At 44.4% G+C, this 19508-nt stretch overlaps 1 protein-coding gene across 3 annotated transcripts in view; it reads right to left on the reverse strand.

The window, feature by feature from the left end:
- Positions 1-15516, reverse strand: part of epha4l (eph receptor A4, like) — a 57134-nt gene extending 41618 nt beyond the window's left edge. The window contains exons 1-3 of one of the 3 annotated variants that reach the window (XM_034700828.1): positions 15275-15516; positions 13451-13518; positions 10298-10961 (exon numbers count right to left, since the gene is read on the reverse strand). In XM_034700828.1, the coding sequence (XP_034556719.1) occupies positions 10298-10961; positions 13451-13518; positions 15275-15371 (829 nt within the window). In that variant the 5' untranslated portion in view covers positions 15372-15516. The remainder of the gene's footprint in view (positions 1-10297; positions 10962-13450; positions 13519-15274) is intronic. The other 2 variants (XM_034700826.1, XM_034700825.1) reach the window with 2 other exon arrangements.
- Between the last annotated feature and the right edge of the window lie 3992 nt (positions 15517-19508).

A 19508-nucleotide genomic window follows, 5' to 3' on the forward strand; every position in this document is an offset into this window, starting at 1 on the left:
AGCCTGAACTGCCAGAGGTCACGACACAGACACACTAAGCTTGTTCAAAAAGCGATCACCATCTGCACCCATAACCCCCCCTCTTCACCTTTCACATCTCCAGCCGTTTATCAAGGCCACTAGACAGGAGTCAATTCATCTTTATGTCGCCTTTACGCGACACACACACTCCCTCTGTCACACACACTCACACTCTGCTTGGATGTCTACTCGGCTGTGTTTCATTTCAATCACTTCCTTTCCCCCCCGATCTCCCGATCTATCTGTCTGTCTCTGTTTTCTTTCTTCTCCTTTCTCTTTGCCTTACATTCCTCCTTCGTGTGAGCCTTAAAGCGGTCGCATCTTTTTTCTTGTTCCTCCCCTTCCAGTAGTATTTGACAGCCCGCCGCGGATCAGGGGGGATCAAGGTTTCTAATCCCAGAGACGTGCCCTAGCATGGACACACCTCTGCTTTTGGCTGGAGATCTGCAGCTCGGGATCCCTGGGTTCTGTAAGACCTCAACATCCCAAATTACATTTCAGCTCTCCCACAGAGAGGTTACACCTCAGAGGCAACCCCGTGGTGTGTTTGATACGCATGTAGTTTGCACGCCGGTATGCAGACACATGTACTCGCAGCAAGAGGTCAGTCACAAGATCCCTCTTCTGGGCTTCAACCAAGGATAGGTGCATGTGTGTTTATGGAAAATGGTAGAAATAGTGGCCAAGCAGTTTTTTGAGTCAATTCCCATGTTAAAGATTTATTTTTTGAACAGTTCAGTATTTAAAGAGAACATGCAGATTAGATTGTTTGATAATTACATGAAAAAATCAATACCACTCACATGTCTTTGAACTGAACTGGAAGCCAACTTGAAAGCTGTTACTGCAATATGGAACAATGCAATTAAATATTGAATCATGTTACCTTATTGGGCATGTTTTATGAACACTGCTGGTTTTAGAAAGTCATCTTTAGTTGCAGCTTAAGTAAGCACCATGTGATTGGATGTTGCTTCTGTGAAAGCACCTTGGGAAAGTTGTATCTGACTTCTCTCCTTTATGTTTTAGAGTACACAGGCTTGTACCTTGAACTTGCAATCAGTGAATCAGCGTTTCCCTAATGCAGCTGTTCATCTCTTGTGGCGATGATTCATCAGTGAGAGTTTTACGACCATTTAAGTCTTGGAAGTGCTCCAAACTCATCCAACATACTCTATTGCAACTCCATTGCAGACATCCTTGCAACAACCTACATACAAATCACACAATCTAAGTGTGTGTGAGTGTGTTTGTGTTTAAAGAGAATGAGCCAGCGTTGCCATCTCCTCCAGCACCACGCTTAGAAAAAGGGGGATCTCAGCTCATTAAAATGGACACTGTGTCCACTCTCAGGGCACATCAGATTACAGAGCGGCCCTTTATTGCCAGGCTTTTTGTCATAACCCCTAACTGATTGCCACGGAGCAGCCTTTGAGTCGGCCACTGAACTGTGCGCCCCCTGAGAAAAAGGATGACGACGAAATGAGAAGAAAAGACCTCCAGACCACTATCGCCAGGGCAGGATGGAGAGAGCTTAAGATAGAAATCAGCAAGAGAAAGAGAGAAGCAGAGATAAAACATTTCTAAGGTGTTTGCAATCAGCCTCTCATTGTCAGATGCTGAGGGAGAGCTGGACGTCCGTCTGAAGAGCTGCCGGCTGCTTTGTCTGCAGACGCAGATCGTGCAACAAGATTGGAACGTTAATAGAAGTTTATGACATAGCATGTGATATGCCTGCTGCGACAGATGCACAGAATAAATATAGATAATAGTTCAGACACACACACTCTCTCTGTCTGTCCACACACACTCACACATCCATCCTCGCGATCAGTAACACATTGCCCCAGATCAAAGGGATTTCCGTGCAATGGTGAACCAACGGATGAAGTGTAGAAAAAGCACGGTTGCCAGACTGGAACTAAATCTCTTTCCACTTCACTTCCCCCCCGTGTTTTTTGTCTCTTTTTCTCTCCCTCCCTCCCTCGCTGCCTTCTCATCCCCATCTCCTCCTCTCTCCTTGGCGAAAGATGTCTGTCCTCCCTCTCTTTCAGCACAAAGACGGTGGCAGAGGCCCTCTTTCTCTTTCATAACCTCTCTCTCTCTCTCTCTCTCTCCCTCTCTGAAACAGTCCACACATGCCCACTTGATCGCTGTCCACTTCTCCCTCTCTCCGTCTTTCTCTGCCTATACATTCATCCGTCTCTCTCTTTACAGCTCCTTCTCTCTGTCAGTCAGCTGAGGGGGTGAAAGGGGGTTTGGGGGAGAAGCATTTTTAAGTGAGCAAAGGAGAAAAAGAGAGAGGAGAGGGAGAGCGTGGAGAAGAAAATGGAGGGAGAAGGAGGGAAACAGCCAGAGGAATGGGGGAACAGCAGGGACAGAGAGATGGGGGTAGGGGTGGGGGGTGAAAGGACTGCAGGGTTGTGTTGGTAGAGAGCTGGGGTATTGATTCAGGGCCTTTTGACATGCTAATTTGCTTGCTGACTGCTTTAATCGCTCCCTCTTCCCATCGCGGGCTTCAAAGAGAGGATGCTTTCAAAAAGATGAGAGAGGAGCAAAGGAGAGAGAAAGAGAAATTTTATCATCCTTTAAAAGCCCTTTTGACACTCGTACAGCTATATGCTCCTGATGCCAGCCGACAACCATGTTAGAGCTACAACAACATGCATCGTAACGGATCACGGAGGCAGTGCAGTACCTAATAATGGCAGGCTTTGTAATGTACAGTTTGCACTAATCCAAACTCTCTTATAGCGCTGTCCAATTAAAGCTGTGAGGCTGAAAAGTGCACAGGATTATCTGAGAGAGTACAATCACAAAGATGAGAACAGAGCTTTTTTCTTTGCTGATTATGAGCTGACATTTTGGAGATGTATTGTCTTCAGACGGAGAATGATATCAGTCAAACTGCAACTCAACAAGTTTTTAGATTCAAAGACAGATGAGTTCAGGAATGTCATGTTCTGTTTTTACCTATTTCCTCCTAAATCTCAGTAAAATTGACTCTACACTTCACTGTAATTACTTTCTTTTGGATTCTTGAGTGCTTTCACACCTGTCGCTCATTTGCTTTGTTCCGATCAAGTGGCAACCTCCGGTCTAAAAGTATGAGGCCAAGGTGGAAGTGCTAAAAACTGCAGTTCATCGAGGATCCACTTGAGGCTGGCTTCGGAAGTACCGGAAACCACATGAACACGAATTTCAAAAAGACATTGTGTAGTCTGGATAGCTAATTTCTTGATGGGCACACACAGTTCGGTGAAATTTAGATTACAAGTTTTCCATTATGAAAGGCACAGCTGACTTGATTGACAGGCGAGAAAACTGTTGTCGAGGAGGCTCAAAGTCTGCCTCTTTACGTCACATTCGTTCGACAGCACTTATGTTGAGTTCAACATTTCCAATATGCCGCCGCCGATTGACCTCAAAACAGCTCTTCAGAAACAGATGGGTGACGTCACGGATACTACGTCCATATTTTATACAGTCTATGGTTCCGACTCAGATGATAAAACGATGCATTGTTGCAATTTTCCTTTGGATTGTTGTGTGTTCATATTGCAGTAAAGAAGGCCAAAGCACACACTCTCATTGCTTCACAGCCTCCTTTTCCAGGTGCAAAGGTAAACAAATGCCATGCCTACTGCTTGCACTTTGCATTGTGAAGATGTCAACGAACATTAGCCAGTTAACCAAAAAACAAACTCAGCTGAGGGATGACTGTGAAGAGGAAGACATTTTGAAGAGCTGTACAATTTTTAAAATGTCTTATCTATTTAAAAGTTTGTGCCAACATTTAAGTACAAAATTCATATAAGTCTAAATCTTCACATTTGCATATGTAGCACTAAATTCCAAATGTTTCTACTAAGACAGAGGCTGGTATATTTCGACTTATTTCTAATGCAGTTCGACATGATTTTGACACTTGTTGAAACTGAGAAACGTGGATTCTGTTCCTTTGAAAGAAGTGTAAAATAACACTTCAGAAAATGACAAAAAGAATCTTAATTTTCAAAGACAAACATTAGCTTTTCAAACTCAACAAGAGATGAATGGTTTTAGGATACATTATGATGTAGCAGGCGCTGTGGGAGCACTACGACCATCAGCCCCGGGTCACGCTCGATCACCAGCGGCTTCCTGCCTGAACAGGGCACCGCGAGGGGAAAGAGAGCGAGCGGGGTGATGAGTGTCGAGAACTGTAAAAGGAACAAACACTGAGGCAGGACGGCAGCCCGGGCAGGAAAAACATTTCAGCACCTCAGCTAATGACGGCTGAATTACCACCGACCCCCCTCCCTCACCTTCACCCTCTCCCTCCCTCCATCCAGTCAGGGAGGATTTGTGTGTGCTGAAGGGACTTTTTTTTTTTCCTTCATTTGTGGAGCTAAACAGGAACAGAATTTAGAAAAAAGGCCTTAAGCAATTATTTCAGCAGAAAGAGGAGGAGGTGGAGGGATTGCTCGTGAGACATTTTGTCCTCCCTTTCTGTATCTGTTGTTCTTTCCTGCTCTCTGTTGGTAATAGATTCCTGGTCTCTATTCAGCAGCACAAAATGAGCCTCTCTGGTGGCAAAGAGAGTGATGAGTACATTCACCTCCATTCTGCTGCGCTGTGCTCGGCTCTGAGTGTGTGTGTGCGCATGTGTGTGTGTGCATGCATGTGCCAACGCATACTAAAGCTTGAGTGTGTGAGTGCATCTGCGATACATATTTATGAATGTGTCTGTGTGCTCGAGTCTATTACTTAACATGTCTGTTTTTTTCACGTGTGTGTGTGTGTGTGCAGATTTGGTGTTAGCTAGGCTCTACACGTGGGCGTTCACACACACACACACACACACACACACACACACACACACACACACACACACACACACACACACACACACACACACACACACATACTGGTCCCTGTCTCTTAAGACACCCTGCATGTGTCCAGAATCTTATTATTCAGGTTGGTGTGCGTGCTCACACTCTTCTGCATGTGTGTTTGTGGGAACAATGACGGGTGATGATGTTCTATGTGCCGCTGCGAGCTGCCTCCCTCCCCACAGTGAAGGTAATCTCATTATTCAGCCCACTTCCTGCCGCTGCCACCAGAGACAGGCTGACAAACACTAACCAGCTCGATGGCCAGTGGGAGAAAAAAAAGAGACGAGGATAGAGAAGACAGAGTGTGAACTAGTGAAAACCTCGAACAGAAACTCAGCCTGAAGAAAGGAGGGATATTTGAAAGGGGAAAAGAGCTTGTAAAGAGAAAATGAAGCAACAGGAAATTAGAAAAGACAGTAGATAAGACACAGATGGAAAAAAACAAGCAAGTATCTAAGCCAGCCAAGAAGAAGATGCAAATAGTTAATTTGAGTGTATGCAGAAGAGCGGAAGGAGGAGGAGGGAGGGAGATGCACAGCGAGGGACTCAGTCTGTGTATTTAAAGCCATCGGGGACCCACGGGCTAAATAGAATTACGTGGTGAATTTAGAATGATGCTCCCAAGCGCATATTTAACACTGTCAACAGAGGGAAAGAGAGAATGAAAGACCCAGTTACACACATACACACACCCACACACACACACACACACACTGAGTAGTGCACAAGAGAAAAAACTTCATCCTTAAAACCTCTTAATCCAACATGAATGAGAGTTTCCAGCTCAGCACAGACTGCAGGGAAAAGAGGGGTGGAGGGAGGGGGGGTCTCAGGTGGGGAAATGCTCTGATCACACACTGACATCACAATCAGGCGCTAAGCCACAGGTACACACACACACACACACACACACACACACACACACACACACACACACACACACACGCGCAAACAGGTGTGAAGTCAAGGTTGTGAAACAGATTCTTTATCCCCTATAGAGGTTTCCTTAACGCAAATAAAAAATATGTTTTGTGCTGTGAATTAAAAATGCAGAACAAAGAGGAGAAGTCTGCGAAAATTCATTGAACGTATTTGAAATATGACTGACCTCTTTTAAAATGTTACTTCAATTCTTTTTCAGTCAATACATCTTAAAGCTGCTGTAATGAGCTCTAAGTTTGTGCCAATTTTGGCGCCCCCTATGGTCAAAACTATAGAGGATTTTTAGGGCCAGGGATGAGATAAATAATGAGTTTTTTTTTCTTTATGCTCTTCAAGAAAAAAACAAAATGTGGAGAATAAGAATTAAATCTGTGAATAAAGTCAAAGTATAATTTTTTGATTAGGTAACCAGCTATTTTGACAGAAAAACCCACAGATAGATGCTAACTTCAGGGAGCTTTCTTTTCAGTGTTTATAGAATAAAATGGTCAACTTCAGACATATTTTCTTCTCCTTCCCATCACAAGGATATCAGAAGAAAAAAACAACCAAACATCTTTTAGACTCATCTGTTGAAAACAGCGATGAACAGCTTTAAGTGTGACATCACCACTTATTAATTAATACACTTTTACTGCCTTTAACAAGCTATCATGTCACTCACTGTGAGTCTTCACAGGGGAAAATATAAACAGGCTGTTTATGCAAATTGATGTTGAGTGCGTCTTCTTAAACCAAAAAGGAAGGCAGCTGTATCAGACATTAAACATTATTATACAGACATAATACTCTCCCTGGTCTAGTATGCTTTCTAGTTCACGTAGAGGCGTCGGGATGAATTTCGCTCTGTTTTGTATCCAGATAAAAGCTCCTCACAGGAGCTGTAAGGAGTGTGTGTGCTGATTGATGGCGATGAAAGGTTGTGGATTGCCAGTTAACGGCTCAACCACGACCCAGCATTCGGCAGTGTCAAAAGTGTCTGTCACCTTCACGCCTATATTAAACTGTTTCCACAACAAACACACACACCAACAAACAAACCTTAAAGTGGAATAAAACTTGCTGTGTTTGCTAAAACACACACACACACACACACACACACACACACACACACACTCTGCAGAGGTAAAGGTGCAGCCAGAGCACACTGCTGTTCAGACGCCTCTCTCCACAGACAAAGAAAACAGTTGAGGTTATCATTTCCTTAGAGTGGCATACATGGTTCTCACTAATCACACCCTCCCTCCCCTCCAACAGTAGGGACCCCCCTCACCAGATGAGGAGCGAGGAGCCTCCATTACCCCCACTCTTCCCAAACAGAGTGTGTGTGAGGGGGGAGGAGGTGGTTAACGGGGGAAAGGATCCCAAATGCAAACAGACACAGTGCCCTCTTCTAAGATCAGGGGCCCCTCTGTCCTCCGTGCCCTGGTTGCCCCTCTCGCCTTGGCCCTGGGTGTTCACCCTGGCCACCCCTGGCCCAACTTAAGCACACACACACACACACACACACACACACACACACACACACACACACACACACACACACACACACACACACTAGCCCCAGCTGTCAAAACCCTGACGTCTTAATCAATCCTGGATCCGCGGACCTGTCAGATGCATCAGTAAGATGGATGCAGAAGGGGATGACCTCTGACCCCTGCCAGGGATGGAGAGTAAAACTCCTACATACCCCTCCAGCCCCCTCCTCACCTACCTATCACCCCCCTTAAAACATCCCCAGTCTCAGCCGGCTCCGCTGCTGCCCCAAACAATGATGGAGGAGAGCCCATTCATCCTGGGCTGGGAACCAGAGGCCAAGGTGCCCTTGTAACCCCGCACGAACACAAGACAAGCTCAGACCCACAAGTTTGTGAACACACACACTGGCACACACACACAAAAGGGCTTGTGTGGTTCATAGAAAGCTTTTTAAAAGACACGTTTTAGACCACATTGAGCGAACATGTTAGCGTCGGCTGACATACTCTCATGCATTTGTTTTAACTTTTAAATCAAGAAAAGAAGAAATGAGGAAACACTTTGCAACTTCAGCGTCATAGTCTCCCTCCCTCTCCTCCAAACTTGGTCCTGAAGCCTCAGTGACATGGTCATACAAGAGGGGAGCCGCTCTCATGCAGAGCTGGTCACAATTGAGAATATTAACCAGCTCATCACTGCACTTGAAGACTGACGCTGGCCAGCACCTCTTAACCCTTTTAGTCACACGCACTGACCTACTACGCCTCACGCAGCCGCTCAGGATCAAACCAAATGCTTTTTATCCACTCTCCAATTGGAAGTGAAATGTTGAGAAACTTTTCAAACAGTATAATTGAATCAAAGAGGGATGAAGTGAATGTATTGGCACTGCAAACTTAAACAAATTAAAGCAGATTCAGTGATATGTGAACTAAATGGATATATTGGCTTGAAAATCAATGCTGCCAGCTCAAAGCCTGGCAGGCGCTGTGAGACTGCATTAGTCACATAAAATCACAGTTTCCAAATCCTTTGTTGCCCTCATTGGAGAGCACCAGCTATTTTTCTCAAGTGAAAAGAGAGAGGCGAGGTAAGAAGCCTATTTCAGTGATGCAGGCGAATGAAAAGTTATGATATACAGTATGAGATCAGGGTTCTCACTGTGACTTGAAACAAGAGAGGATATTAAAGTTAAAAGCATGATATTAAGAAAACCACTTCTGGGGAATTTTACCTCAAATCTGTAACTAACTACTCTCTGGCCTCTTTCCCTCCATCTCAATCCTGGATCTTTGAAGCCGACCCTTGGGACAGAAACCTGGCCAGAGAAATCTGAAACCAGCAACAGGGGAGATGGGCACCCTTCCAAGAGACAGCTCAAATGATACTTTTTTGGACGGCTACACACACAAAACACACAAACCCCATCTGTGACTACTTGCAACTGTTTGCCTCCCCGCCCCCGAGCAGCCAGCGCTAACCTTAAGTCAGCAGACCTGCTTGTCATGCAATTAGTGGTCCAAGATAAAGGCTTCCTCGTAAATTAAGAGAGGTGTAGTGGTCCGTCCCCCTGTTAATCACCCGTGCCCACCCTCTGACCCCTCACTGCTGTGTTTCACTGCTTTTTGTGTGTGGCAGTGAAGGCTGGCTGGTGGGGTAGAGCAATAAACCACGGTGGCAGAATTGGCATTCATTCGTCAGGGCAACCAACTGCTCCTTGGCTTGGCAAAATGCTGCTTAAAGTAATACTAGGTGCTGTTAACAATTAACTCCTGCATACCATAGACTACTATCAGCTCATCAGTTTGTACAGCTGGGGCGCATGGATACTTTTTTGACTGTGGTTGCCATAAATATATTCAGTCTTTCTCCTTTTTGATGGACTGATTTCTCTGTCTTATGAAAGAGATGTGCAAAGTATTATTGCACTATTTAGAGTACCAACAAAAGGAAACCACTCCATTTCCTGTTAAAATCCAGTCCAAATAGTTTTAACTATTTGTTTTAACGCAAGTCCTGCCTCTGAGTACACAAGTAACTGATCAAAGTTTCAGATTTTGGGGGTGGCAATCATATTTTAAGGGGGCCCATGCCAACCCGGTCCCCCCTCTGGACACGCCACTCAGTACCATTGAGATCGTCTTTAAAAGAAGCCAAGCTTTTAATATCCTAAAGCAAGAGTTTGTTAAGATTTCTTGATGCTGTCCTGAACAGGAAATTCAAGGCAATTTTGTAAATTGATCAAGGCGCTAAAATGCTCCTGATTTATGAAAAGAACAAAACAGTAAGCAGCCACTGTGCACTGACCTTAAAACCTCATCAAACAGCCTGCTATAGGATCACAGCAAGCTGAGACTAGAGTAATCACCTACGAAGGGCTATTCCCCCATGCCAAATAGCACCATTTCAACCTCATCTCACAGCTGTGTATTTTCACTCTTCTCAGACCTGCTTGGAATGATAAACTCTTTTTCCCTCTCTCCTTTCCTTCCTCTAAAGCTGTCTATCACTTCTTCCCAGCTTTGAGCTCTATTGGGAATAAGAGAAAACGCATCTGGAGTGAAAGACAGAGAAGTAGTGCAAACCAGTTGGAGCCCTTCTCTCCTGGTGTCACCAAGTCTCCTGGGATGCATCCCATTGCACAACACCTCCCAGTGGGCCAGCTAATTACTTCATTTACAATCATCATTGCTTCTATCACCCCAACCATTCACTGATGAAAAGACTGGGGTGAGTGGAACAGGGAGAAAGACATATCCAACAGAGTGTAAGGTGGGTGAAACGAGGGAGGCAGGAAAGGGGAGGACAAAGAGAATGAAACATGGGACTAAAGATAGAGATACAGAGTGAGAGGGTAGGGAGACATTTCTAAGGTAAGATACTGTAGGGACCTGCAAAGTTCAAGGAAGAGTTAACCATAAATAGAAAAAGAGTCAGCTCCAAAGAACAAAAGACAAATGTCAGTTCTTTACCTTGGCATTCTGCATTGCGTTCCTCATATCCAGGGTTACACAAGCAATTCCCAATGGGCACCAGCCACTCCCCATCAGCCCCGCAGTACATTTTCGGAACCTCCTTCTCCTCTGAATTATCCACGCATGAGCCACGAACTTCCACAAGTGAGGAGGTATCGGCTCCAGTGATGGTGTCAGGAAACTGGGCCAAGTTACGCACCGCTAAAGGACATTTCTTGTAGAAGACCCTGACAGACACAAGCGCGATGCATGCTCCAACATCCTGGAAGGCCAAATAGAAGCCCTTCCTGGTCAGGGCACCCACATCCCGGACCTCTGTGTTCAGCTTCATGATGCGATCGCCGATGTCCACCTGAGTGAAGCTCTCGTCCGCGGCAATGGTATCAATCTTGCCGAACTGGTTCTCACGGATGTAGCGCTCCTTGTCGTTGTTGGACTCGTAGTAGTAAAGATTGAAGGTTTCCTTGCAGGTTCCCATGACCCCAGGGAGGCTGTTGCAGTCTCGCAGGGTGAACTTGATCTCAATGTAGACACGCTGGGCTCCACCTCGGGGGATCCAGTCAGTGCGGAGCCAGTTGTTCTGGTTTGGCTCCATGACATTACACACCTGGTACGTCCGGATGGGAATGTTCTTTTCATCCATAATGCTCACTTCCTCCCACTGGGGAAAACACAAAACATTAAAAATGTTATAAGGACATACTTCAGCCTCTCTGCAATGAATGACCTATGTTCAGTTCTAAACCATAGTTCACATTCAGTGGAGTATGTGAATGCTCAAACAGTGTCCTGGTTGGATGAATAAAGGTTGTATAGTATATAAATGCTCTTTTAATTAAAAACGGACTATATGAGTAAACATACGTGACTGGGAGCAAGCAAGTCAACGCCAAGAATGAGAGATACTGTGCAAAAGAGCATGCACAAAAGATTAGTCAGTGTTTGAGTCTCAGCAGAGCAATTAATTGATGGTTAAACTTAATGCATATTTTATGAATGGCACCTAATAGACTTGTTAGGTCCTAATATAGAATCATAAAGATATTAATATTCATGACTTCTCCTCAACTGTGAGAGAGGAAATTTGTAATTAGTTCTATGCCTCAGTAATACCTACAGTTCAATTACTTGTCAGGTGGCATACAAAATCATCTTCACGTTCACATACACAAAAACAATAACTGTCAGTACCCTGCATGGCTCAGGGAATCAAAAACCAGAAAGAAAAGTATGAACCATGAAGTCTTGTGGATGCAAAAGCTAAAGGTCTCCAAATCAATGCTAATGATCTAATGTGTGCATGCATGATGGAGAATGGGAGACGTAGGCACACATGTTCACTGCTGTTAACATGAACTCATAGGAGTGAGAGGGAGACTCTGACGTGGGCTGCGTGGCTAACGCTATCCAGTGCGGCCTGGCTTATTTTCACCAGGAGGGAATGTTTGTTTTACTTATGATAAAGTTCCCCTCTTGACAGATCCCCATTGAGCAAATACGAGCATGTCTTGAGAGGCTCAAAGCGGTGTGTTCCCCTAAGTTTTGCACCGTGTGTTTTAAATAGAGTCCTTGACTGAGTTGGGCTGTAAACAAGAGCAGACAGGCATCTGGCTGCTTTAGCTCCAACCGTTTACCAAAAAAAGGGTCATAATGGGACAGTGGAAGATATGCCATTTACTGCCAGATTTGATTTGATGCCTTATCATAAACAGCCTGACTTAAAGCCTTATATCCCCCGAGGAGGAAGGGATAATACTAAACATAGCTGCTGCTGTATGATTCGAGGAAAATGTCTATCATTTCCTGCCGTTCCATTCTGCTCTCCTTTACTCCTTTAGCCCCCTTTTGTTGTGGAAATCAAGCAGCGCTGAGATAAGGCCGCACCTTTCCCCGATAACAGGGAAGAGGCAGAATAAGGCCAATTGGTTGTAATGAGAGGGTGAATGCTGGCTTGCTGGGGCTGCCAGGACCCTGTCAATCACTTGTTTGTGATAAATTGGTCCTGGGGAGGACCTGAGCACAGCGCCGGCCAAGTTCATTGAGAAAAGACCGTGAGCAGGGGCTGAAGCAGCTGCATGAGGTGAAATTCAGGTCCCCCTAGGTTCGTATTCATTAGTTGGCATCAGTGTTTCTAATTTGTATTAATTTTCACAAGACATTAAAGGCTTGCTTGTGCTCATCATCATGTTTCTGTGAGTAGAACAAATGAAGAAGTGGCTGCTAACTGGCAAAACATTTGTATTTGTTTAATACGCACAATCATCAATTAAGGTTATCCCTGACATTCAAAAAATTGCATTTAAATACAATTTTGTCCCCTTTTGTATGATATTTTTAAAGACAATCTAGGAAACACATGGCCTTTCCTTCCCTAACCCTTTAATGCCCGAAGCAGACTGCAGCCCGTTCTCTCCTTATCAGAGCCCCTCTCCATATCCCAATTAGACTGAGGGATCATGCATTTGCGTGACCCTATTTTCCCGTCTCTTTATAGCCAGATCCAGTCGTCCTGCGGCAAGAGCTGAACCCCACTGCACTTTCCCCCTTATTCATCCATTCCAGAGGACCCTCTCTCAGCTGCCAAGTTCCTCTCCCTCTCTCTCTCCCTCTCCTCCACTCAATGGTGGAAAGGGATATAAAGTTTCTCCACAAAGACCGATTCAATCCACCGTCTATTCAGGAAACCTGATGCCCGCTGCAGTATCGGCCCCTGCATCTGACCATTACAGAGTGGTTAGAGAGAAGGGGAGCGAGGAGAAAGGAGAGCAGGGGCTTTTGGTGAGGGGGTGCCTATAGACCGATGGTTCTCGAAGTGGATTCTGGGGACCCCACTGAGGCCTACAGAATGTTAGAGAGGGTCGCTATTTACACACTGAAATTGCAAATTTAGATTTTCCCATATTTGAGCCAAAAGAAAAAAGGAATTCTGCATTGAACTCAACCTGAGCCTAATACCCCTACAGTGCAGACAGCTGCACAATAAATCATCAACAAAGATACTCCCATGAAGGTCTCACCAGGACAGAATCTTATCAAAGAGGGCTGTGTATCCACGCCAGAGCTCCTGCCAATAATGGATATTATCTCTCCATTTTTGCTCAATAGGGGACCATGCGTCCTAACAAGGGGACACTTCTTTGCAGTACTTACCCCTCCTTCTGTCGGGTTAGCGACCCATCCCAGCTCCCCCTGTACAGATCTGGAGTCCAATAACGTGACTGGAAAACAGAAAAGGGAGAATTGAGCACGCAGTCTCAGTATGTGCACATAACATATACACATACAGTCCACTAAAGTTCAACAAAGAGAAGAAAACCGGATTTCTATTACTGTTTTATAGTCAAGGAGGACTTAATGAATACAAATGACTTCCAAAGCGACTGATCGAGGAGAAAAATATCCTCATGATGGATGTCAGTAAACATGGGAAGAGCCGTAGGCCTGAAAGTCTTCATAATAGCCGTGTCGATGTTTTGTTGCGCATAATCCCTGCTGTCTTGTGGGTTTGATTGATTTGAGTTAGGCCAATCATTTTCAATAAATACATTCTCTCAGTATCTTTAAGAGATGTTTTTTTTCACTTTTCTTAAGCTTCGGCCCTGGGCTCGTTTGATGAGATCGAAATCAACCAGGAGCCGTGTGCGTAAACTTGGTCATTGAAGATTAAAAGATTGAAGATAAAACGCATTTTAAATGTGCCTGGCACACAGATTCTGTTACGTCATATTTTCACAAGAAAAACTGAATCCTTTCTTCTTGAGAAGCTTTCATTATGATATTTTTTCTTGGAATTGAGAAGTATAGAGAAGCCCATGCGCATATGTTTGGGGTTGTTTTGATTCAGTGAGTGTAAAATTAACTGCTCCATTTAAATGATTAAATTAGCCCGTTGTATAAGTTAACAACATAAATTATACGGTGAAATATGGATGGATTTAATTAGAAATCTGACACATTTGTTTCATATCTAACTTAACTGAGCTCGTGATACGGCTTTGCACACTTGTTTTGTCAGACGGCTTTGCTCTGCGGAGAAATCCGAAACAGAACACACTACTGTGCAGAAGATAGATTCACTCATCATTGGGGGTGTTTCAAGTGAAATTAAGTATAATTCAGTGTGTTTATGCTTAGAGGAAGACTGAAGCCTACATTTGCACCAACATTTTGAAACTAGATAGATACACTGCGCTCCGGGACCTAGAGCAAGCAACTGGAGTCCCGAAACCCTCCGCGCTGGAGTGTTTTGAGCAGGACGCGACGTGCTCGATTTAAACAGAATGCAGCTCGGCCGCTACACCAACATTATGCATTGTAGAGAATAACTAAAGGCCATTCTTTAAATGCAGAAATCCTTTCATCCAGCGCGTAAACACTGGACAACACACTTAGACTTTAAGTGTGTTTTTTCTCTGTCATCCCCACGATCACCTTCCACCACAACTGTCCGTGATAGCACGAGAGATCCCTTTCCAAATACATGAACGTGATAAATACAGAGCCACTTGGCCAGTCGGATCTGTGCCGGATTTGCGAGTCTCCAACTGACTCTCATTGTGCCTTATGTCTGCTTTACAAGACATGTCCGTGAAGCTTTGCAACATCGAATTGCTTTTAGCACACAGGTTCGCTTGACCTTTTCTCTTGACAGAGATATCCCCGCGTATCAGGGCTGCACGTACTCTTTTTCCCAGGCGTTCAGAGGCTGGTGCGATCCAAACCCCGAGTCGAGACCAAAACAGTCGATGCGCATTTGGACAGCCACTTCGCATTCCAGTTTCGTACACGAGAAACCCTGCAAAAGTCGCTGCGTAAAGGTGACCGTCGGTGTTTTCCACCATTTAACTCATTGTGGCTCCAAGCACTCGCAACAAGGGGCCAAGAAGTGAGGCTCCACAGCGCAAACACGCGCAGAGACGAAGCGAGGATGAAGTCAGAAGTCCGCGGCAGTTATTTTTCTCCCAACAACCTTACCTTCATTTGGGGGGTATGTCCGTGCCGACGAAACAAATGTAGAAATCCCCAAAACAAGAAAGGTAGCCGTGAACAAAATCCCTGCCATGAGTGCCATTTGTGTCGTTGTTCCGTTTTTCTCTCCTCTTTTTCTTTCGTTGCTCTTCTCCCAGGTCCTGCTCTCTCTCTCTCACGCACACACACACTCTCTCTCTCTCCCTTTCTCTCTCTCTTTCCCAGTGGAATATGGGTTTGAAGCGGACAGGGGAGAGAGACGCAACCAGCGCACCAAAGCCAGGAGGCGGGTCTTGTCTGTGCGCTCTGACGCGGACCCCGTCTAATCATATAGAAAACGCAGTGGACAGAGAGAAGGGGGGCACATAATCATTAACCCCCCCTCCCTCAAACATTTCACTTTCTCAGTTATCAGAGGAAAATATACTCAGATACGAGACGTTGGTTGTGTAAAGTGGCATTTCTCCACGAATTTTGTCTTGCAGGTCCAACGGTGCTTTAAAACGGACCATGACTGTGAGCCACTGACTGACATAATATGAATAAAGTGCAATCAAGGAAATATTTTGCATGTCAACAGTGAAAACGGATGGACAGTGTGCATGCGCTGCTTAGAAGGCACTGACTTTTCTTTGTAAAATGACGTTTGCCTCACTCTCTGCCTCCTCAACTTTAAATAAAAAACACAAACAGACCCCCAACTCTTTATATTTATTTTTGTGAAATGCAATGCGTCAGTTTTTGTCCTCTGTGTTCCTTACTGGTCTCACTGTGCTGATCCTGCATGTAGTCTGGCTCCAATCAAGCGCAGCGCTGTCCAAGGTGAGCCGCATCGGACTAAGGTCGCCACCTAGCGGAGATATTGACGCCTGTTCTGCCTTCAGATTGGATTTAAGAACAAGCATGAGCATGACCTCCTTGACATTACATGCTATTGCACTTTGTGAAATTGACAATGCCCGTTTTGTGAGGGGAGCCAGCTTGTATTGGATTATTGTCACTTGCCATTATTCTTATATTACAGAGGCTTTGAGGGCACTTATGATGAAATGTGCACTAAGATTCATCCATCAGCACGGGCTGTAGAGCAGGCCTGTTGCAGTGTGGAGCTGCAGAGGTGAATGATGTGCAGGAATTGATGTAACCTCTGCAGTTTTTCCTCAACAAAGGTCTCATTGTTCATATTTGTGAAAAGCCAGCTGTGTCCAGGTTTGGGGTTTTGCCCATGGTGCTCTCACTCTTTTATGTCCTCCCACACAGGTCTTCTATTGCTCCCAGGAGATGTGCCTTTCAATGATCTGCAGAGGAGATTGTCACTGTGTGGGCAGGTTAGGGCGTTCTGCATCACCACACGCTGCTTCCAGCGACTGCAGATAGGTTTGCACCACCAAAACTGGCACCTTTATAATATTGTGTCTCTTTTAGTGTGGAATTTGGCCTTTAGCAGCGCACAGACAGTGATTCAGCCAGAAAATATCCAACCCGCTGAAGCGTCCTTGGCTAAGTCATTGGATCGTTACCAGCAGTAGAGTTGCTGATGATTTCTGAGGCTGGGAAGTCAAAACAGAATTCCACTCGGCAAATCAAAACGGCACTTCATTTTTGTTAATTTTCAGAAATTTGCTGTCCTTAAGATTCAGATTGACCTGCATTTTTTAGCAAAAACAGCATGTTTGTGATAGAAAGACATTGCAGACTATGCCCTCAGCAGGTGTCTGAATCCCCTCTTTCCTCAAACATTACCCTCTCAAACATTTATGAATGTGTCTTTGTGTTGAAATACAGTCCATCGCCTCTCCACATTTTATAGATCCTAAATACTCTAGTTCCCATGCCTCTTTGTCGCTGGCACACAAACCTCCCATTCCCAAAACTTGGCTACAACATATACATTTCTGTCCATACACGGAAACATCTATGATTTTTCTCATAGGGCTGATCTCACTGCAAATAGACCTGCCTTTGTCCCGCATGCTTCCACAGGCATAGTGTGGCTTTATTTTCCCTCACAGATGTCACTCAAAGAACGAGGGAGTTTAGTGTTTTTATTTAGAACTGGCCTGAGAAGGCAGCCAAAGAGTCGTGCTCTTGGATCGCTCAAGGAATTAGAACAATGAGGCAGATTTAGGAATATATAAAACGGTGTGTGTGAATTTATAAGAGCCTCCTGAGACAGGACGCTGTGCCTCTGTAGGGTTATGGTCCCTCCTGTTGTAACATCTTGACCAGTGTAATGAAGCAGACGTTGCACCTGGTGCTTCTCCAAAATTGGCCAATTTACCTCCTGAACATTGATTGTCCAAACCCACATCCCGGAGAAGAAGGGCACTTTCCCCTGTTGTGTCCCCCAGCGACAAGCCTAGCAACCCTACAACAGCCTGGAGGGACCTGGAGGGACTCTTTTGATCTTTTTCACCAGTGGTGAAAAAGTTTGGTGGACCGAAGATGACGGACAATGATGGTGATCGTCACAGGATGTGTGTGTGTGTGTGTGTGTGTGTGTGTGTGTGTGGGCAGGTTTCATCTCTCGTCTGTTTTATTTGTGTCACACTATTTTTGATTGATTACACTCCTAAATTTTCCTTTATCCAGCTGTCAAACCAGTGCTTTTTTTCTCCAGGGGGAGAGTAGTGGAGCAACCCCCCCCCCCACTTCTCCCCCCCTCCAACCTTTCAATTCCTCTCCTCCACCAGCCCACTCCGCTTTCTCCAGATGGCATCTGCTGCCCACACATCTGCATTGTGTGCCAATCATGCACACCGACTCTAAATTCTTTGTTTGAGCACACACTCACACACACAATTACACACATACACACTTTCTCAAATAAACTCACATACACTTTTGTAGTAGGCTGATTTGTGGATATTTTGGACTCCAAACATGTCTGATAAAAATACCACTGCGTATCTGTCACTTACGTTCGGTGAGCTTTGCAACTTTTTCACTCTGGGAGTCTGCCTGGGAAACCATTCATGAAGCATATCTCAGTTTTATTTCACTTCTTAAAGAAAGTGTTGTATTGAAAAGGCTGAATAAAGCTGTAATAGAATTTCTAGGTAAAGATTATGAAAAATATGAATCTTACATTATCTGAAAGAGGGACCAAATCTGCTGCAATGGTTCATCTTTTTACATCCTGGAAGTTTGGACACACTTCAGAGAGTAGGTTGACTTTCGCTGCCTCTGATTTCACTGCACCTTTCAACAAATAAACCATTATCAGGAAAACAAAGAAACATGCTAGATGTGGGAATACAAGAGGCTTTCAGAAAGTAGCTGCTTTAAGCGGTTGTAGTAGTGATAATGAGATCCGTTTCTCTGCTCAGTTTTTTTATGATAACACTCACAAAGAAGGTAAGACATCTAGCATCCTCCCTGAGAAGAACAAAGACATTGGGCATGGTAGAACCCCAGAAGAAGAGGTGAAATAGAGAGCCTACTTCTTTGCATTTATGGCTTGAAACACCAAGAGGACTGAATCAAGAAATAAAAAAAACAAATGTCTACTCAGACTTCAGTCATGATCTGGCCTTCGACAAAACTAATGAAAAGACACATTTTCAAACTAGCTAGTGTTAAAGTTTACTAGAAAAGATACAAAGAACCACAGATCTACTGATTATGAGGGATGTTTATCAGTTCATCAGTGTGCTGGCTGTTGGGTGAATGGAGGATGTATGGAAGGTTTTGAATAGTACATCCAAGTGAGGAAGGCTGTCACACTTTGTTCCTTCAGACATCTTGTTGAGTGCTAGTTGTTAAGACGATTACATGCATGTATGTTAGCCCATGTTATAAAATGTGTGTTTATTTTGGGAGTTTTTTAATGTGTTTTTACGAGTAAAGGTACAGTATTTGAATGTTTCATTTGAACTAATCTACAAAATTCAAAAAACATGTTTCTATTACAGCCTATTTGAAAATACTGCCAAATAGTTTTGTGAAAGTTATGAAACGTAGTAATTAGTTACTACCATCAAAGTAACTTTAGCGTTACTCCTTTTTGTTACATGACTATCATTAACATTCTCTGCCTCTCGTCTCACTGCTCCTTTCCAATTAGTTCCCTGAAGGCAGCAGACTCAACAGTTGATGTCAACAACAAACTTTCATATCACTTGTTTAAGGATTTTCACGAACGGGCAGGTTTGGCCATATTTTTTGACTTTTTGTATCAGGTCTGCTGTCATCACTTTGTTGATACTACAACTGTTTAGTCCTTCCTGGTTTACAGATT

This window comes from Notolabrus celidotus, chromosome 14 (genome assembly GCF_009762535.1).
Source record: "Notolabrus celidotus isolate fNotCel1 chromosome 14, fNotCel1.pri, whole genome shotgun sequence".
NCBI lineage: Eukaryota > Metazoa > Chordata > Actinopteri > Labriformes > Labridae > Notolabrus > Notolabrus celidotus.